Below are 21,893 nucleotides of genomic sequence, written 5' to 3'. Positions count from 1 at the left end.
CATTGTAGTTCAATGTCCCAGGTTTACTAAGGTCTGCTTGTTTTCCTCATTGCTACAAATTTAGTTGCTAGTTCCTGTTTGTCTTGCATATATTAAGTCCTATTGAACATAAATGAACATAAATGTCCTATTTATGAATGTGTGTAATCAAGGTTCTATGGAGTTTCTCCTAATCAGTTCTGAATGTCGCTGGAACATTTAGGCAGAGAATCACTCTGAATAATAGACTTGGCTATTTGTTAGTGAATTGTTTTGAAGTAATGTTTTTTGATACTACGTCCCATGGACATATGAAGGGTCATACTCTGGAGTAAATTTTGCCAAATGGACCCATCCTGAAAAAGTCGGTGCTTCAGATTTGATGTAAAGAATGTGTCATCAGTTTTAAAAGTGCTAAGTGCGGATGGATTTTAAGTAAAAATGGCATGAGTTGTTCAGAGCTATATTTAATCTCAAGTGTAGGTGCAGTATTTTGTGAGCTTACAGTAGGTCTGCTACTGTTGAGCCTTATGGAGGTGTCATTGGTCAAATGACACAGTGTGGATAGGAGGTGTCTGTTTGATGCACCTTGGGCCTGACTCACAAAACAGACGAACTGAATGCCTGAAAAAGTTCAACATAAGCAAATATACACCAATAAATCATCATGGATATGAAATGTCATCACTTCATCATTTTATCCTATGACATTTGTGTTTAACTGTGTCATAATTAGAGCATGAAATTGTCAGATATGGCCAAAACACATGTTTTGTGGGGTAATAGTGACTTTAACATTTGACCTTTGACCACCAAATTCTAATCAGTTCATCCTCGAGTCCAAATTTGAAGAAATTCCCTGAAGGCATTACTAAGAGATCACGTTCTCGAGACGGACAGACATCCAGCAAATATAACACACAAAGTAGAAGGCAAGAAAGGTAAGTTAGTAGACTAGTTGATAGGTTTTTTTGTGTTTATTTATTAGTATTTACATGATTTGACTCCTACAATACATATGACCTTGTTCTTGCCCCTTTACCAGGAAGTGTGTATTAGTAAAACAGAATGTATATAAACATTTATGGGTAACAAACGTTTCGTTTACCTCCTTTCCACTAGAGGGAACCAATGTGTCCACTTCCTCATTCACGAATACGTGTCAGAAACAAAGAAGAATGACTTCCGGAAATCTCAGCAAGATATCCGGGAGTGCTAATGTTAGCTGGAAGCTAGGTTAGCATCGACTCTGTTCAGTGTAACCTGATTTGTAACCGAGGCCATGAATTAAGAGCGAACTGTCAACCCCGTTCTGTTCAACGTCTTGGTTGGTAAAACGTATACCTATAACTTTAGAAAATGACCCTCTTTTCCATCATTTTTATAGTATTTAAAAATGCCAGGTAGTGAGCTAACTTAGCATGAATGTTTACACAGCTGTGTTAGCTAACGGACTGCGTTAGCTGCGGTTACCCAAGTTAGCTTCTTAGTTAATTTAAGATAAAACAGTCTCCCGCTGCTGTGGCAGTTCATTTTTTGTGGTCAATAATTTTGGCTTGGTTACATTGACTTGCTAGCAAAGAAGGACATGTCATCGGTAGAATAAACTATACGTGTAGTTGTAGCAAAGGCATTGAATAAGTATCATATAAACAGCTTATTATTGTTCATATGGGTATTATGCACTGTAACATTGATGTTAAAATACAGAGGTTTTGGGTGACTTGTGACCTACATACTTTGGAGTAACGTTACAGGCATCAATTGTGATTGTTAGGTTAGGTAGACTTCTTAATTGTGTATGAACAATGGTTGCAACTAACGATTATTTTCGTTATCGATTAATCTGCCGAATATTTCCTCCATTAATCATTTTTCAGCAGACCCAAAGATATTTAACTACAGCGTATGACAAAGAACGCATTCAATTCTTACATTTGAGAAGCTGGAACCAGACAAAGAGATTTGTTATCAGTCTAGTTGCTGATTACTTTTCTGGTGATCAAGCAATCGTTTAATCCACTGTTTGTTGCAGCTCTAATATAAAGAGCACATGAAGCTGTCACTGATCTGATGCCTGTCTTTACAGAGGCTGATTTGGACAGAGAGGTGTCAGACATGTATCCCTCTGGAAAGTACAGTTCACGGGGCCCTGCTCTTATCCCACGGATGAAAACCAAGCATCGTATATACTACATCACCCTATTCTCTGTGGTTCTGCTTGGATTAATTGCCACCGGGATGTTTCAGTTCTGGCCCCACTCCATTGAGTCCACAGCTGACTGGACCCTTGATAAACGCAGCGTCCATGATGCTCCTCTGGTCCGTCTGCCTGTCTCCAGCCCCATTCCTGAGAGAGGCGACCTCAGCTGTCGCATGCATACCTGTTTTGATGTGTACAGATGTGGCTACAATCCCAAGAACAGAATCAAGGTAACTGTCTTTCAGAATGACCATCACATCATTGATCTTACCCAAACTAAGTGTATCCTCCCTTCAACATTTTGCATACTTAAAATGCATAGAATTACAATCTATTGTGGAAATGGTTGCTTTTGTAGGTCTACATCTACCCTCTGCAGCGGTTTGTAGATGAATTGGGAGTTCCCATCAGCAGCACTGGACTGTCTCGAGAATACAATGACCTGCTCAGTGCCATCTCTGACAGCGACTTTTACACAGATGACGTCACCAGGGCTTGTCTTTTTATCCCATCTATTGATGTGCTGAATCAGAACTCCCTGCGTATCAGAGAGACTGCTCAGGCTCTGGCAATGCTACCCAGGTAACCATTTACACTAGACCCAGTTATTAAAAAATTTATAATCTTATTCATTTTTAATTGTGCTTTTCACTTTCAGTTACTCTTAAGTCATTCCACCTTATGAACGTCTTTTATCTCAAATGATCTCATATCTGTGCTGTTATCATTAGTGTTCAAGCTGTGGCTTATTAATATCCAAAATATATATCTACAGCCACCTAATCATGTATATTGTGTAGGGTAGAAACTAACATTTATTTTTAAGTACCAAATAATATCATGATTAATCATGGACATCTTAAATGTGAGAAAAAATGACTTGCCCTATCTCATGAGCCCAACGTGATGTCTCAATTTCAAATCTCTTGCCTGTATTTAAAAAAAGATTTGAATAAATAGTGGTTTGGAATGGAGAAAAGCAAGTACATAACAGTGAATGTTTGGTTGTTTTTTTTTTATATTTATAATTACTTAAAATATGAACTGATCAGCAAAACTGATAATATATAATTTTCTGTTTGATTAATCTGGCATTTCTCCACTAATCTTGTCTATGATTGGTAGATGGGACAAAGGGATGAATCATCTGCTTTTCAACATGTTACCTGGAGGCCCCCCAGACTACAATACTGCCTTGGATGTGCCCAGGGACAGGTAGGACATATTCAAAGCCATCTTAGTATTTAAGAATGGTTTAATTTATCTGTCAGTCATCTTTACCAGTAATGGTTAATTTCCACAACATCCCAATATGTTCAAATAATACAGTGGAATTAATTACATTGCTGGCTGCTTGTAGTAAACAGGCTGTGTTAACATAATGGAAATATGTGCAAAAAAACACAAATTGAAAGTTTTATTCAAAACACCAGACAGGGGGGAAGCATGTTGTTATGATTTATGTGTTTAGGATTCCTGTCAGCAGCATGCCTCGTCTCTTGTTTATTTGTATTCTGTTTCTGGGACAGATGAAATTAATATTTATGCAACTATGGATTATGCAACCCTAAGTGGCATTTACCATAACTGTAGTCACTCCTCAAGTGTTAAAAATTATCATTTGATGAAGATGAAAGAGATATTTACAAGCAATTAGGATATAAAATATTTTCAGGAGGCTTTGAGGAGATGTTTCAAATCTGGTTGTATTTACCACAAAGAGCTTGTGTCGATCAATATGCCCTTTAGGCTAGAGTGATGATTGACAATGGAAGAGGGTGGGTTTAAGAACATGCAGCCTTTAGCTGTAGAGAATTTCCTGGGCTCATCCAGCTGGAGTCCATTTGGCATGGAGCCTCATCAGAACCAGGTGTGTGACTGACAGTGTGTTTCCATCTTGTAGTCTCCTTGCCGGAGAATAGAACAGGTTCCAAAATTTAGTGTAGCGTCTTGTGGACTAACATGAGATCAATCAACCAGGTCACCAAGCCTTGTTTGATGCCACTACATGTCTCACATCAGTGTTGTGAGTAGCAAGGTGTTGACAGGACGCAAAAGAACCAATTTATGAATTTGCATTTTAAAGTATGTTCCTCTTACTCATGTCTGTTGAAATCCTCAGTGTGTTGAAGCATTGTTTATAATCCAGGTCCATGTGTTTCAGAGCACTGCTGGCTGGAGGTGGTTTTTCTACATGGACCTACAGACAAGGTTATGATGTCAGCATCCCAGTTTACAGCCCACTTTCTGCAGATGTCGAGCTGCCAGAGAGACAGCCGGGGTGAGCACGTCTCACACATTAACTCTCATTATTTTGTTTGAGTCTCACATCATGACCCAGTTACAGTCACTTTACCTAATTTATCCTTCAACAACTTCTCTACAGACAGTGCTCCAAGGAAACAAAATGATGTGTGATGTTTAGAATGGTCTTCTCAATACAAATTACCTGTGGTTTATCAACACCCTTTAGGCTAATCTTGATCAATTAGTCATTTGATAAAATCAACAGTATGAAGTATGACTTGATAACCAGTTGCATATCTCTTGTTGTCATTTCTCCAGGCCACGGCGCTACTTTATTCTGTCTTCTCAAACTGCCATTCACCGAGAGTACCGTGCTGAACTGGAGCGTTTGAAGGAAGAAAATGGAGAAGCACTGCTCCTCCTGGACAAATGTAGCAACCTCTCCCAGGGTGCAGCCTCTGCACGCAAACGCTGCTACAAGGGACAGGTGTATGACTACCCACAGATCCTGCAGGTGGGAAGCACAACTCATTAAAAAAAATATTTATTTCAAAGATGAAGAATATCAAGATGTACTTTTGTTATATACATCACCTTCCTAAAATCACATGGCCCATGAATGGTTTGCTCCCAATGTATCTTTACAGGAGTCATCATTCTGTGTGGTTTTGCGTGGGGCACGATTGGGTCAGGCCGCCCTCAGTGATGTGCTGCAGGCTGGCTGTGTCCCTGTCATCCTAGCTGACTCTTACATTCTGCCATTCTCTGAAGTACTTGACTGGAAAAGGTCTGCCTAAGTCACCAAACAGTTAAAAACAAGTAAATGGTTTGACAGTTTGCCATTTTTAGTTCACTAATTTAATGTTTCTACACAGGGCATCCGTGGTTATTCCAGAGGAAAAGCTGTCAGAGATGTACACCATCCTAAAGAGTATTCCTCACAGACAAGTTGAAGAGATGCAGAGACAGGTAACATTCACAATGTCTAACTGAAGAGAAAACATCTCTCAGCAAAACTTAATTAAAGTGCCTTACATTGTTTGAGCACTCACATTGACATGGTGGTGAGGGCTGTTGTCACTAGGGTTAAAGCGCTTGCATGTCATGTGTGAGATGTGTCTGTACCTTAACCAACCAACCTGTCAAGTTTATGGAAGCCAAAGCAAATTTTATGAGTTGTGCAACCGATAGAAATTTGGATACCACACTCACTTTTCTAAGTTTGAATATCCTTGTTTGCTCAGTCTGGATTTTGAAAAGCTTTCAGAAGACTCAAACTATGTTGATATTTGCTTGAGTGAAATACAGAGAGGGCAGCTCATTCTCCCTTTCCATTTGATATCTGTACTGAGCCACAATAAACAAACGTGAAAGCCGCTATGAGAGAAGTGCACCAATTCAGCTGCTCCTCATTCTCTTGTATCAACTCTGGTCCATTTACCAATTATACTGGCCAAACAGACATTTTAGGCCAAGGGCTCAGAGACACGCTTGGGGTTGGATTACACCAGACAAGGTCAAAAACATGGCTTGCTCGTGAGATGGTTGCATTGGGTGAGGGGTATCCTGCTGTGTATACCTCACAGCTAACTTGGTATCAAAGGTCTGATATTGTTTTGTTATCCACTGGTCACAGTACTCCTCTGCCTGCTCGGATGGTGCACAGATGGATTGAATTGAGGTCATTCTTGTTTTAGACATTTCTCTACAAAAATCCTTTCACTGAGGTGAAACTAATAGTACACTGCTAACTAGGATCATTATAGAATTATTTTGTGCTGTTGATCACAGTTTTATTGACAAAATGTTATTTACTATCACAATTTAAAACTCTTAAGACAGCTAGTTGCCTCATCTCTCCACTTGTCTGACTTGATTCAATACTTCAGATTGAATAAAGAAATCCTGCCTGTCTTGCCATACATAGAAAGGGAATCAACATTAAGTGCATTATAGGCCATTAGCTACATTGCTTTGTTATGTACCTGATAAAAATCCAGATAAATTCTTAAAGACCAAGAAGCCTGTTTTCAGAGTTGGGAGATGTGAGAAATTATTCAGAGCAGTTGCACAGTTCATTGAAGGCTCGACAAGAGGTAGAATCTGTCAGTTAGTGGATAAATTTGAGCTCACATTAGAGGGCGTGTTTACGACATATTATGTTTTTACCTGGTATTTGCAAGTAGTCAAATGCCGGATTGTATGACAAATATCCGTCAACTGCCACAGTGCCCAAGTGCCTCTTAAGATTGCAAGCATATGGAAATTTATCTGAGCTCACCAGGACATGCTTGATTCATAAGAACATCCAGTTAACTGTGTGTAGGCCAACACTGTATGCAGTTACCCACTACCTAGTGTTGCATGAACGTGCACTTAAGTGCTCAAGACAGCAAATGTGGGTATTTGGACGGATGCTAAAATTGTTTAAGGCTTCTCTGAGGCTTGGTCCATAAGTCTTACAATCGTCTCTGCATATCTTCTGTCTTGCTTGCTCACCAGAGCACAGTTGGCATACGTTTCTGTTGACCAATTCAAATTCTAGTGTATGTGAGAAAACCTTTGAATGAATGCTGAAAGCCTGGCAAACTTGAACATTGATTTCTTTTCTACTGATATGGTTGAGCTGATGTATTTCATTAGTGTGGCCAGCAGATGGCTCAGCAGCTTTTGCTTTCATAGTGTGACTGTTTTTGTTCCCATGTGGTCTGAGTTTTGTGCTTACAAATGCAAAAATTGTAATAGGCAATTCATACTTACCTCAAAGGAAATACCACAGTAATACCAAATTATATTAAAGGTTTTGGTTTTAACATAAGGTTTCAACATAAATTATTGTTACAACTTTTAAGAGTCAGAGGTCACAGAACAACAAAAAAACAAACAGCTGGTCTGAAGAAGATTAATTGATTGTTTTGGCGATTTGGCACTCAAATATGGTATTCATTGTTGTTCATCAGTTATCTCTCTGTGCGGTTAAGTGTGTATCAAATATTGATTGGTGGTTTTTTGTTTTTTTTTTTCGAGATCATAGCAGAGAAACATTTACCTAATGAGTGGCACTGCAGTTTCAGTTTATCCTGCAGTGACAGAACATTAGGTTAACTTGAGGAGCAAATCCTGTTAGAGACCAGGTAAGTTGTGATAAGCTACTGTTGAGCTTCCATCAGTAAACTTGTTTTAGATGGCAGAACTAATTTTCAAATTTGAAATGATGTAATAGCATCCATTTAGGTCATATTTTAAAAGGCCACATACTAAAGAGCTATGAAATGTTAACAGTGCTCACGTTAGACCACTGAGCTCATGTTTGTGTACTGTTTCCCATCAGCCTTATTTGGGTCATACACTACAGACCTTTATTAAATTAGGGCAGTCAAATCAATTCTGTTATTGAATTACAATGTGTAAGATGGGAAGAGGGAGTCATTGCCCATGATGGATTTCAACTTACTCCTCACCCTTTCTTCTGCTGTTGTCTTGGTATTAAGCTTCGACCTGACAACCAGATTCTTTTTAGACTAATCCTAGCTGTCCTCCCAACTTTGTTGTAGCCTCCCATACACTGTATACAGTCTATGTAGCCTCTCCAGCACTTCACCATGCAGAACAGCATGCTGGCTGCAACAGATTTGTAGAATATGTCAAGTTGGTTTGCTGTTCTTTCCATGCTGTCTGCTTTTCTTCATTCCAGTCTTCTTTTTACATGCACCGTTCGTACAAAACCGAACAGTCAGGATGATGACAGGTCTCAGCAGCTTTTTGGTCAGTCAGATATGTAATAACAGCTCCTTAATCTTACTAATCTAGAATTGCAGATTTGATCTCCTTGAGATCAACTAAGAACCTCCACTAGGTCTCCCTTCTTTCCTTACCTGCTCAAAGGCAGGAGTTACCAGAACTTCACAGCCCAAAGATGAGGGCTTGACTTTATAATGAAATCTAATATGTAAAGGTTCAACAGAGGAGGACACAGTACAGTCCCCAAGGTGAGCCTTATGTTGTACTACAGAATGTTCAGAACCTCACAAACTATGGTCTATCAGTGGGGTAGTCTGTAATCCAGGAAACCTTGAGGCTCACTAGCACCAAGATTGTGTAACCCCACATGAAACCTGCCACTAAAGCAGTGCTCTTTGGTCGTGGACCTTTAGACACAAAATGCTGCTACTTTTTATCGTAGACATTGTGATAAGGACTGATTTACATCTGGGAGACCAGTTAATCATTATTGACAAGTCATGTGTGTATATATATGTGTGTGTGTGTGTCTAGAAATGTTTTGATCAGCCAAACTTTTCTACACACACATACACATGACTTGTTAATGATCACAGGCAGAAGTGCTAATAAATCGTGAGGAAAATAATATTGTCAGTGAGCAACTCATGTGATTGCAACAGACTTTGTTTCACTGCTGGTTTTGATTATGCTGAAAACTCTAATGATTGTCTGGTTCTGTCCACAGCTCACTGGTTGCCAATTATGGTCTATAGGTTGAATCATCTGTCAGGTACCTGACAACTTCCAAAGAGTTAAACAAAGTGATGCAGACTACTGTAATCTAAACTACTTCTGGTAATCTCTTTGATCTTTATTTTAAGTATTTTAAACGACAAAAGAGTGAAAGCTGCCGGGGAGCTCTTTAAACTTGAAGGAAATGACAAGATGATTTGCTTTTAACTAGGCATTGCATCAAATGACTGTTAAGTTTTACTTACAGAGGAATATGTTATGGACCTGACACTCCTGTGATTGTTTGCATTATTTCTCAATATTTGCAGCAATTTTATGGTTACTATTTACATTACACATAATTTTATTTTTATTGGTAAAACAAATTTTGGACTCAGTAGGTCTCATTTGCTATATTTGTACTGCTAAACAGAAACAAAGTGTAGATTATTGGCTAGAGGCTGCGACTGGAAGATGGAGTAAGGTTTCTCTTCCTCTCTTACAACACTGTGTCTTCTTCCCCACTCATAAAAATTCCTGCAGGCGCTTGGAGCGGGTGGAGGTTGGTTTGACGGGCCCTCGGGCCAACACAGTTTGCTTTCTGCCTCCTCCCGGGCGGAAAAGAAACTTTCATCACTGGCTGATTTATGGGCCGTTGGGATTCCCCCCTGAGATTAGAAAGTCTTTTTGGATTCCCCTCACCCCCTCTATAAAAATAAATGCTGGTTTTTGTTGTACTCAAATGCTTCGTCCCATACGCAGATACGGGTGATTTAGGCAGTGGTCACATGTTGTTCACGTGCCACGAACGACTGTCTTTGTTAAACACAGAGAGCACACATTAGCCAAAAATACATACTGGTGCAATCCATTAGGAGGACAAGATAGAAATATAGCTCACTGCTCTGCACACAAACACATTTGAGTGTTTCTTCTAACGTGGAACTGTGGGTCATTGAGGAGCTGGTGGGGTGGAGTCAGGTCAGTGTCGCACTGTGCCTCTTGGCAGGAGACAGTGATATTTAAAGCTTCATTAACTCTTATAGGGCTCTTTCGCCTCTGAACTGTCCCTTGAAGTTTCTTAATAGTATAGTGGCCTGCAGGAGACATGGGGGCTAGACATATATATAGTGGTCAGTCGCACTACTCCAGATTGATCAATGCATTGTAAACTTTGTAAGCTCTGTTTTATTGATCTCTCTTAAAATTTCTTCCTCTCTGCATCTTATCCATTACACAGTCAGAGCCTAAATAAACTATGTGAATAAACAAATTCAGTTCACAGGTATTCTTGCTCGTGCTTGCAGTCTTGGCTGAAAAAACTGTGTGGAGTGAATCGTGAATGGAGGCAGTTGGAGTCAAGGATTTTAGCAGCCAATGTGATAACATTAAGATACGGGCTAAGAGTTCACTTATCGTTAAAGTCTGCTTTGCACATCAGAGATCTGTTGAAATAAAACAGGCACAGTCAAAAGACATTTCACTGGGCTTCAGAGGAACAGTTGTTGAAGGGCAAGAGGCTAGAAAGGGCTCCAAAACTGTCTTTAAAGACATGGACCAAGGGGAAAAAATCTGGATTTTACAGTTATGACTTCACACTGGTGTCATCTTCTGTCATGCGCTCTAGAGTAAAATAGGAATAAAAATACAGAAACTGTAGCAAAAACAACATCTCAAGATATGAATGAAATCTTATTCAAGTTAAGGTCAATTATTGTAGCCCATGTAAATCATTGCCTTCAGTACAGATTTAAAAAAAAGTGCAATTATTCTGCATGACTTGACCATTGATAATTTCATTTTGGTGACTAATTCTGGAACAGGCTTTTTTTTACACCTGTGTGCAATTTTTTTTTTTGTCTGACAAGATTGTTATGTTTGTAATTTTTTTTTTCTTTGGTCAATGCAAATATCCAATGCTGCACCTCTGTATTGGTGACATCTGTAAAGTGAATATCTAAAAGTTGAATAAAAAGTGCTGTTAAGTTAATATATAGCTTCTTAAATGTGCAGTGCAATGTTTGACCTTAAAGTATGTTTTGTGTTTGCTCTTTTTTTGCCCTTTTTTGTTTGTGTGGATACATTTTAAGGAGTTGTGTTCCATTTGTCCATAGGCACGCTGGTTCTGGGAGGCCTACTTCAGCTCCATGAAGGCTATTGGATTGACAACACTCCAGATCATCAATGACCGCATCTACCCATATGCTGCACGCACTTATGAGCAGTGGAACAATCCACCTGTGGTGGTATGTAACTGTGTGGACTTGATGTTGACATGTATTTTACAAATATTTGTAACTTTTAGACACTGAGCAAGATTATTATGTTGTTATTGTGCCCCAAGTTTGCATTATTGTCTTTCAGAAGAATCTGTTATTTAGCTATATCTATACCATAAAGGCTGTTCTCTTCCAGCTTCTAGCTATATAATCCATACAGTCTGTGTGCTTGACTGTGCTGAGCCGGTCAGTTGTATTCCCAGAAGTTTTTTTATTGCAGACATCTGAATGACACCCATCCATGATGGAGCTTTGGCCATACAGATGCTCACACTGCCGCATAAGCTTCTCCACTCTCCTGTGGCTTATAAATCGAAGCCTCTGTGGCAGAGTGACAGTATATGCCTTCCCTCTTTCTGAAGCCTCACATATGCAGCACTTCACAGTTTGGTATACACCCAGCTAGCTCTGAGGCAGCCAGTTTGTGTCAGCAGTTCTGCACAAGGAGGATGCCTCCACTGTGGTGAAAAATAAGTTCCTGCATGTCTGAGTCATTGTGTTAGTAGAGAGTTTGCTGGATGTGGAGAATGGTGTGTGTGTTTAGCATCCCTGTGGTTGTGGGAGTTTGTGGCTGCAGACAGTTTGCCTGTGCGACCATCTCTCAGCAGTTGTTAATCAGCCTGGCTGGATCCAGAGTCTCCTCCATGCTCAGCCTGTGGGGTAGATGCATGTGCATGGGAGCCTGTGTGTAGATGCATGATAGTGTCTTTGCATCTGTCAAATGTCTGCAAGTATCCTAGTATGAATAGATTAACTGAAGAGAGGTTGCAATTCAGTTGCAATGGTGTACACAAGCAGGGGTGTTTTCTGATGTTCGTCATTTTAGTTCTGCTCAAACCTGTTCAGTCATCCAGGATTGAGAGGTTTATGGTCAAGCAGCTGCTCAGTCTTGACCGTGGTTGCCTGTTTTCTTCTGAGCAGAGAACTTGTTAACCAGCAGTTACACTTGACATTGCCCACTTATGTCAAAATGTTTTGCCTGAGCGTCCTCCCCCAGTCCAATCTATCAGTATCACTCAGGTCTAAAGGTTTGTCCAGACCCAAAGGAGCTTAATTGTGTCACAGTTCAGACCTTAGGCCAGTTCTGCCTGAGATGGGAGATGAAGTGTTTTCTCAATGGCTTCAGTGACTGGATGGTGAGAAGAACTTGCACAGAGCACTAAATAAATCAGGCAGACATTTTCCCCCTCTCCTGCTGTAGTTCTTTAGGCTGGTAATTGAAAGCACATTTCCCAGGGTTGCTGGTGCCTTAAGAGGGGGGTTTCAGAAAAAGGGACAAGCTGCTTTTTGTTTGGGATTTGTAGGTAGTGGGCATGCTTGTAAGGTTTATACATAACAAGAATTGTGGCATTTCAGACTTCTAAATTTGCCAGAGTTTAAAACATTTTGTGGTGATTAGCACCTGGGCATATGAAAGTCTTGTTTGATCACCATTTTGTTTGAAAGTTACAGTACAGTCAGTCAGTATTTGGACATTTTTGTTTTGGTTCTGTTCTCCTGCACAACTGAAAATCAGCACTTAAACCATCGGTTCATTTTCTTTTGAAGTCCATTTGGCTGAACAAGAGCCAAACTGTCCTAATAATAATGAATCGTAGTGTGACTTATCTTGCAACTTTATTGTTTGCATCATTTAGCAATAAATTGACAGATACATTTTAATCTACCACTACTGTGCCTCCACATCTGTGTACATTATTAATACTTCTGTGTGCTTTTAAAGTTGAACTTAAAAGTATAAGATGTGTTTCAGTGGCAATGTTAAATAGATAAACTGATAGGACAGACCGATAAAGGCATTTTGAATTCTTGGCAGTTCTTCAGTTTATCTTGCTTTTAATCTACGCACCTTCAAGTTTCTAAAATTAATGAAGAACCACTCAAATTTTTCAAATGACTAAAATAAAAGTTTTTTTTTAAGTGTAAATATAAAGTATAAAAAACAAACTAACTCCCTCAGATCTGTTGGTGACATTGAGCTGTGGCTTTCTTTTCATCTAATTTATTCTGTTTGACAAATGACTTAAGTGGTCTCTCCCTGATTTTGTTTTAATGCATCTGTGCTGCATATATGTGTTAGTTTAATTATTTCCCCCTCTGCCTGAATGACAATGTGAGAATGGCCACAAGGAAGTTTCCACTTGCAAGTAAAGTGATTTTTTATTGGAGGAGGAGTGACTGATGTTGTGTAAAAGGCAGTGTCTGTGTCTCTGTTGACAGACTTAAGTTGATGCTATGGAAGGAGCCACATAATCACTCTGTGGTCACCTGGGACTAGAGGAGAAACAGGGTTTATATGGACTTCAAGAAACCCACAGATTTACTGTGTTAGATATGCTCTCTTTGCCTTCCTCAGACTGATAGTCACTGTAACCAGTGTGGAACATTTTTGGAGCCTTTGAAGTCTATCAAAAGTGAACCCCAATGCTCCTATATTTACTAGTCTTATAGTAACACATGCTTGTAAATGAAATATATGGGTTGCCTTTTTATTTCACTTCAGAAAACAACCTTAGTAAACAAAAAAGGAAGTTATTGTATGCACACAGACTGACGCTAGTTGTCTCCTGTTTTCTTGTCACTCTAATCCATGTGACTGTAACTTTTAGCTTAGTATTTATTACACACTTAACGTAAGAAAACTCTCCCGTGGCTTCCTTCATTTAACAATGTCACTTGATCTAAGCTGGAGTCAGTACCATTCCTGGGATTTACAGGCCATTATAAAGGGGAGCAATGAAAGTAAAGCCAAGTTCCACACTGAGGATAGGCAGCCACTTTTCAGTACCTGGCAAACTCCACTCTTTCACTGTTCACCACTTTCCCCCTTCCTCCTCTCTGTCCCACTCTATTTCACCTACATCTCAGAAGAGTCTCACACACAATAATAACATCACAAAAGCAGTAGATACCAGAGTATAGCCAACCTGTCGTGTTTGCAAACTCCCATTGGATCTTCTGTGTCCTTCTGTCCTGCTGCTTCTGTGGTGTTTACCTGGCATTGTGACTGGAATCTTTTGACATTTTGTACTGTGTCTCTGTTAGCCCCTGACAGATATTACTGGGCTATTCTTGCTCCAGAATAAAAAGCATCATCTGGAAATTACTGCAGGTGACCTCACTGTCCTATGAAGCATTATTATTGGGCATTAAATCATGGAAAACATGACAGACCGAGCTGACACAGGAGACTTCAGACTAGCTTTTTATTTCTATTTCCATGGAGTTGAAAAAGAATGAATAAAAAGGATGAAAAAAATGTTTGCAGCTTAAACAGATAATTTATTTTGTTTTGTTTGTTTGTGTCCTGTCTTGTGTAGAAGTGGTCCAGTGTGAACAGCCCTCTGTTCTTGCCACTTATCCCACCAAGGGCACCTGGGTTCACAGCAGTGGTGCTTACCTATGATCGCGTTGAGAGTCTTTTCCGGGTCATCACAGAAATCTCCAAGGTGCCTAGCTTGGCTAAGCTGCTGGTGGTGTGGAATAATCAGAACAAGAGTCCTCCAGAGGGTGAGTATAACAGATTATCATAGAAAATGAGAAAGTTGATGAAGCTTTTATTTATTTATATATATCTAATATTTAACCAACCCAAAATGACACAAACAGGGTAGCCACGAACACTCGTGTACCCCTCCCCGACTAACCAGTTCAACATCAACAACCTGTAACTTCAGTTCTGCTTTAATTGAATGACAGCTCCCTGGCTTTGTAAGATTATCAGTTAGATCCAAACAAGAGTACCTAATATAGTAACCACTAAAATCACCTAGAAACTTTCCTTTTCCCTCTCTTTGTTTGTGCTGTGGTGGTTGTTAAGATCCAAAGTGAATCCTCTGAACAGGTGAATGAAAATGGCTTACTCCGGAATAAATGCTGTCATGACTTGCCTAATACCTTAGTTCTACACTTCTCTCTGGCTTTATGTTTGACAGAGGGAGAAGTGATAGTAAGGCAGCTGAGATGTTCATACTTTACTCAGCACCCCAAGCATTGGCACACATATACTGCAGTCAATGTACTTGCAGTACTATGTATAAATTGTATTTTTGTTATTATCTGTCTCTGTTTTTTTTGCCTTTCATTACTGCTACTGTTTGTGGCACAAGACTTCCTCAGTTGTAGTCAATCAGACATGTGTCAAATTAAGCTCTTAGTAGTTGTTATTTATTGCACCTTCCACTCTAATTATTTGCCTTAATATGGCAATTAAGCATACAACAACAACAGTTAATCGTGCTTTATCCCACTGATGGCTTAACTCAGATGAAGACGACTTCTTAAAGCAGTCCTGCTGCTGTAAGAGTTGACTAATGTAATGAAGTAGTGAGAGGACTTTGAAGTGCTCCCTCGTGGCTGTGAGTGGCCTTTTCATTAGAGGCATCAGCGGCGCCTGGCTGGAGCTTTGTGACCCATTAGAATTAACAAGGGGCCATCGACAGGTCAGACTCATGGGGCTCCGTCCAATATGAAGGCAGATTTCCTCCGCATTCACACCAAGCCTTGATCTGTTTTGTTTACAGGCTCCTGTTTTTGCTTCCTTCTGTTTTTTTTTGGTTTTTTTAAAGAAGATGCTGATCAAGTAACAAAATGTGTTTTTTACACAGTCTAGTGTTATCCCATTTTCTGTTTGTGGGTCTAAAGATCATGTTTTGGAACAGACCTAACATTATTATATTATCATTATTATAACATGTTTTTCAAATTGTCTTGACTTGCTATCAATTTTTGTGTCTGTTATTACAAGTGATCCATTGTACCTATACAGCAGCTGAGATTAACTGCCACACAACTACAATAAGTGCAGAGGGTATGCATAAAAACCATAGCTTATTGTTCAGAACATGGAATCTTGTTTTGGTAATTTTTGAATACAGGTTCAGGAGTCTGCAGAATTAGCACTGTGTGCATTTTAACCCATGCCAAGGTGTGGCTAAAGATAATAGCCTATAATTCCCTCACTCCTACTGTCACTTTCCAACCTCGGAACTGAATGAAGGGCTTACAGCAACATGGACAGTGAAAGAGAAGAAATTCTGGGCGTTTAACATAGCAGTTTTCTTGACAATAGGTTCTGACAGGAGACTTCAGACGTGGTTAGGAGGACCTGAAGCGCTTCTTATAGGCTGCCAGGCCCCAGTTACCCCATTAATGAGTCGACACATTCTGTGTGATCTGTCTGTGCCATAGTCCGTGCCATGGACACTGCCCAAGATCTTTGAAATGCTCCACTGAAAAAACATTTTGTCAGTCTGCCTCATGAAGAATCGTAGTGTGGTTGGATTTGCACGTGCTTGAGGTTAGCGTAGCAATGTGAGTCAGTGAGTGAAGTTAAACTCCCAGAGCACAGTTTTCCACTGCCAGGACAGACTTCAAATATCTCTGTCAGTGGTAAATGACATCATAATTCCTCACCCATCTTCAGATGCTGATAGTGGCCACATTTATAATGTTGCTCAACCCCTAGAAATGTATGAACAATTACAGACTCTGACTCTGTGTGTGTGTGTATATATATATATGTATGTATATATATATATATATATATATATATATATATGTAGGGCTGCAACAAAAAAAATATTTACAATTAATTAATTTTAATTAATTAATTTTCTTAATTAAAATAAGTGAATAATTCAGAATTTGGCTAATGAAATGTCAGAAAACTGTGAGAAGTGCCCAAGAAATAACAATTATCAGAGGTCATCTCTTCAGCTTACTATCATATAAGACAAATATAACCAGCAAATATTTTAGAAGCTGGAACCAGCACATTTTGGCCAGTTTTACTTGAAATTTTGTTTTAAATGAATAATCAATCATAAAAATTATAGCCAAATAATTTTCTGTTAACCAATAAATCGACTTCTTTAAGGTCTGTATCTATGTGTATAAAAGCAGAAATGTTGTTGTTATTGTCTTGTTTTCCTTCCGGCAGAGTCTCTATGGCCAAAGATCGGTGTTCCTCTCAAAGTTGTGCGGACCAAAGAGAACAAACTGAGCAACCGCTTCTTCCCCTACGACGAGATTGAGACAGAAGCCGTACTAGCAATCGATGATGACATCATCATGCTGACTTCTGATGAGCTGCAGTTTGGCTATGAGGTGAGAAAAAGAGCCCCATACAAACAAAAACCCTTTACCATACTTTGCCATCTTTGGCAGGTATTGCAGGGAACCATTTCAAGTTGATCCCAAGGTCTAAAGTCATTCAGGGAGATTACAGTCTCATTCTCCTCTAGTTGGGGATTTGACTGCCTGATGAATGGGTATGTGTTTGATGTGTGAAAAATGATGACAGGTCTAGAGCTGATGCTTTCCATGCCCACATACCTGCCTAGCCCCACTTAGCCTGGCACACTCACCTGAATCCATTTAGAAGCCATTTAATAAAATTGTGCTCAGTTTAAGGATAATTACATGGAATTACAGGCAGGATAGAGGAGCTGTCTGTCTGACAGCATGACATTGCTTCTTGCTTGCAGTAAAAGGATCAGATTAGCTGTTCGTGTCAAGCTTGAGATATTCAGCCAACCACGATTTTTTTTTTTTTTTTTTTTTTGCAGGCATAAATGATTAGAAATATGTTGAAACTAAAGACAAAATTTTTTAATTCTTAATTCTCTTGAGAAATAAGATAAGCACAAAAAAAAATCTTTGAATGTGAGACATCTCTTCTTTAATTCTCCTGAAAATGTTTGAAAACAGTATGTCTTCTCACCTGCTCCCAGGTTTGGAGGGAGTTCCCGGACAGGCTGGTGGGCTACCCTGGCCGGCTGCACCTCTGGGACCATGAAATGGGGAAGTGGAAGTATGAGTCAGAGTGGACCAACGAGGTCTCCATGGTTTTGACTGGAGCCGCCTTTTATCACAAGGTGATTCAGGAATGCCTGGTTGAAATTAAGTAGTTTTGAACTCTGCCTCTGACTCTTATCACACAAGTTTCCCTCCCAGCTGCTCATGGATGTTAGATCTTTTGCTTAGTAACGTTGCACATAGAACCAATTTTGAAAAGGAAATTGGCCATGATATATTTTATTTATGAAATAAAATAAAAAATTAACTTTGCAGGGAGGAATCGAGAATTTCCTTTAGACTGTTTTTGGGTGTATATAGGAGTTCAAGCAAGAAGATTACAGTGATAGATGAGCAGAGTGTCATAGGTAGAGCAAGGTTATCTCACTTCTGCTTAAAAGCTCACACACTCACTTAAGTTCAAAGCAAACTCTCGTACAGTGGTTCCTCCTACATACTCTTGGGTCATCCGGTCAAAGAGTATCTGCATTATTGTACATAATAAGCCTGGAAGATATCTATATGACACCTCGTAATCATTTGTTGTTTTCAATCTGTTTTCATTCCAGTACTTCAACTATTTGTACACATACAAGATGCCAGGAGACATCAAGAACTGGGTGGATGCTCACATGAACTGTGAAGATATCGCCATGAACTTCCTAGTGGCTAACATCACAGGCAAAGCCCCCATAAAGGTACATTCATAGGTCTGGCTACAATGGTCTGGGAGCTTAAAGCTTGCAGGGGGAGGCTGAAGCCTGACAGAGCGGGCCACCATCTCTGGGTCTGATCAACTCTCACCCTTCGACTTCACTGACTCTCCCCTCCCCACAACATTGACTATGCCCAGGTGCAGGGGCCCGAGCTAAAGCCCAGCCTTAACCTCCTTTATCTTTGTGTCACTCACTGGCACTCCCCCCTCTGAGTGTGTTTTCCTAAGCTCACCGGGGCTCACGCACACCCTGCCATCAAATCACAAGCTGCACACTTCCCTACGCCTCCCACCTCCCAACATATCTCAAACAGGTTCCTTCAGAAAACACCCAATCCCACCTCGTCTGTCTTCCTTTCTGTCTTTCACTTTCTTTTCTCTTCTACACACACATACATTCACAGGTCCAGTTTGTCGGGGGGAAGGAATGTGTACATGTGAAGGAGTCTAGACAGAGGAAAGCCATACATCATCTCTCTCCAACTCGACTGATGACATTTTTCACTGCACTGTGCTTGACAAAAGTTCTTGTAGGATGCCGCTGTCTTATTAGCTTCTGTCTGGGCTGCTGAAGTTTTACAAACAGTTAAAGTGAGCTGACATTACCGGTGTGACCATGTTCTGTTCTTGTTTAGGTGACCCCCAGGAAAAAGTTCAAGTGCCCTGAGTGTACTGCCATTGATGGACTGTCCCTGGATCAGACACACATGGTGGAGAGGTATGGCACTTAGTTTGGGAAATCTTAAATAAAATGAGCACAATTAAATCTTATTCATATTCTATTTATTTATTTTGTTGTTTGTGTGTGTGTGTGTGTGTGTGTGTGTGTGTGTGTGTGTGTGTGTGTGTGTGTGTGTGTGTGTGTGTGTGTGTGTGTGTGTATAACTCACAAATCTTTAAATATATCTGCTTGTTTTGAATATTAAATATGTTAAAATTACATTTAAATTTGTTATACAAAAATCACACTAAAAACTGGGCTACTATTTGTCTCACTGTATGTGAAAGGTTAGTTTCTATCAATCAAGCACAACAGCCTTTGCACGGTGTCATAAAATTTGTGTGGAACTCAATGTAAAGCAGTCTGTTCCTTCTAAAACCCTACTGTATCAGTGAAATTTGATTTAAAAAATGTTACACCTTAATTATTTTCAGTCTTTTCAGCCCCCTTTTAAAAATTAAATGCAATTGTTTAATTCAGAGTAGACAGAGATATAAATAAAACATGGAAATATAAAAAACTTATTTTAGGAAGGAGGGCACCTTACAGTAATTGAAAAGAAAGACTTCATCCATGTCCATATGCATAATTTGTCACTGTTACTAATCAGAAGCTGCTAAAAGATGCATGTTTTTTTTAGCTTGCTTTTAAAGTAAAAATGTTGTGTTTTCACCCCTAGATCTGAGTGTATCAACAAGTTTGCATCAGTTTTTGGCACAATGCCTCTGAAGGTGGTGGAACACCGTGCAGACCCGGTGCTCTATAAAGACGACTTCCCAGAGAAGCTCAAGAGCTTCCCCAACATCGGCAGCCTCTGACCAGCCAGTAACAGATGTTTGGACTTCTTCACAGCCTCAAATCTTTAAGATTTGTCATCATCATCTTTTATATCAAGACATCAATATTCGCACTAAAGTCATACATGCTCTTGTCACCTCTCAGTTCAAGTGACTTTCACTTTGATTTTTAAATTAAACTTAAAACGCTGAATGGTACAGGAGGTTGAGTTAATATTTTGAATGACAGAGGACACTAAAATCTGGGAACGCTGGTAGGTGTGATGAGAGTGACCTGTCTATTGGTCTTTAAGTTAAACATATTTCCAAACATTTTCCAATGCTAATGCTTAGACCAATGTGACAGAAACTGCTACTGGAGGGTCATCCTGAGACTGATGTTTGACAGACTGACTGATTGGAGGCTTGTGGTCCTTCACTCTTACTGTTTTAGGGCTGGAAGCTTTGGGCTGCTGCCACTGTGGAATCAGCACATAGAGTGTATATATTTGTATTTTGCAGCAGTGCTGTATAATAGTCATAATTTATGATGCTCCAACAAGGATACTCTATTTTTCTTTCTCTGTTTTTTGCTTCTTTTCAAAAGCTGATATGGATTCATTTTTTAGCTGTACTGTATGAAAAGAAAAAGTAATAAATGTTTGATTTACATTATATATACATATATATATATATATACACACACACACACACACACACACACACACACACACACACACATATATATATATATACATATATGACTCAATTACATATCTATGTAGGCTTTATTAAATGGTTACATGAATGTGATGACAAAGTGTGCTGGCTAACAGATGATGTACAGTAAATGTTTGACCCATGTTCTGTTTTACACAGATTGAACTGTTAGACAAAGTTATTACCATAAATCTAATATTTAGAGTGAGTAACTGCTGATTTAAAAAAAAAAAAAAAAGATTATGCTGAGCTACTGGAACATCTTGAATTGTAATGTTATACTGCCTGAGTAAGACTTAAGTCATATTTATATATAAAAAAAAAAAAACTCTGGTGCTTATTGAAGCATCCACTAAGTCATTTCATGAGTTGAGTTCTGTGTTTGAGCACTGCATCAGTAGAAGTCATTTTTTGCCATGCACTTGAAGATAGTGAATAACAGACAGCTCCCAAATCAACTTTTCAAAAGACATGTGTATAAACTGTTGATGCAATGCTTTATTTTTTATTTTTCCATTTTACCTGTTGCGTGTGTTTTATATTTTTGTCCTTTTCAACGCTAGTTGTTCCAGCTCCAGTATTTAGGCTGTAACATCGAGAGCAGCACAGTCTTTAAGATGTTAACACTGCCTTGTGATGTTTTTATTTGCCTTTTTTATTACTTTCATGAGGTCAGTAAAATTGTTTTGAATTTTTTTGACAGAGTTTACGTATCTAGGTGTATATATGACTTTGTAATACCGAAGTAAAGACCACAGTAATTCATCTCACAGTTTTAATGTTTTTTTTCCCCATCTATGTGTGAGTCAGGTGGGAAGAAGATGAAGTCAGGCGTTTTCCTTTTTCATGTCTGCTTTTACTCCAATCTGTGACACGGCCGATCCACTGTTCCCTCCAGCCTGTCACCTGTTGTTAATATACGCTGCCTAATCCACCCTGTTCAATGTCAGCAGTTCAAAAGGGCGCAGTTCGTATTTTTGTCAACCTCAATTAGTGTGAT

At 39.3% G+C, this 21,893-nt stretch overlaps 2 protein-coding genes across 4 annotated transcripts in view; one reads left to right on the top strand and one right to left on the bottom strand.

The window, feature by feature from the left end:
* saa (serum amyloid A) overlaps window positions 1–21,893 on the bottom strand; it is a 323,028-nt gene that overhangs the window by 155,737 nt on the left and 145,398 nt on the right. The window lies entirely within an intron of this gene.
* Window positions 1,148–21,658, top strand: ext2 (exostosin glycosyltransferase 2). 2 transcript variants are annotated; one of them, XM_071488616.1, is made up of 15 exons: window positions 1,148–1,306; window positions 2,069–2,412; window positions 2,541–2,764; window positions 3,308–3,397; window positions 4,347–4,463; window positions 4,748–4,943; window positions 5,077–5,216; window positions 5,305–5,398; window positions 10,999–11,130; window positions 14,484–14,673; window positions 17,105–17,271; window positions 17,898–18,041; window positions 18,531–18,659; window positions 19,312–19,394; window positions 20,077–21,658. In XM_071488616.1, the coding sequence occupies exons 2-15, from the start codon at window positions 2,098–2,100 to the stop codon at window positions 20,213–20,215; spliced, it is 2,160 nt and encodes a 719-aa protein (XP_071344717.1). In that variant the 5' UTR covers window positions 1,148–1,306; window positions 2,069–2,097; the 3' UTR covers window positions 20,216–21,658. The 2 variants fall into 2 exon arrangements, with proteins under 2 accessions (XP_071344717.1, XP_071344718.1); XM_071488617.1 differs by having other exon boundaries at window positions 1,182–1,310.

Source organism: Trachinotus anak, unplaced genomic scaffold, assembly GCF_046630095.1.
Source record: "Trachinotus anak isolate AG129_WGS33_773 ecotype Australia unplaced genomic scaffold, CSIRO_AGI_Tana_v1 ptg000011l, whole genome shotgun sequence".
NCBI classification, from domain to species: Eukaryota; Metazoa; Chordata; class Actinopteri; order Carangiformes; family Carangidae; genus Trachinotus; species Trachinotus anak.
The sequence above is the reverse complement of the archived record's forward strand: the minus strand, read 5'-3'. Positions and strand labels throughout refer to the sequence as shown.

Bases quoted from the DNA above. Each gene is read 5' to 3' on its own strand.
- ext2 (XM_071488616.1), top strand. From the start codon at position 2,098: ATGTATCCCTCTGGAAAGTACAGTTCACGGGGCCCTGCTCTTATCCCA. The intron at 4,944-5,076 runs GTGGGAAGCACA...GTATCTTTACAG, and splicing joins ACTACCCACAGATCCTGCAG to GAGTCATCATTCTGTGTGGT. The intron at 5,217-5,304 runs GTCTGCCTAAGT...GTTTCTACACAG, and splicing joins GAAGTACTTGACTGGAAAAG to GGCATCCGTGGTTATTCCAG.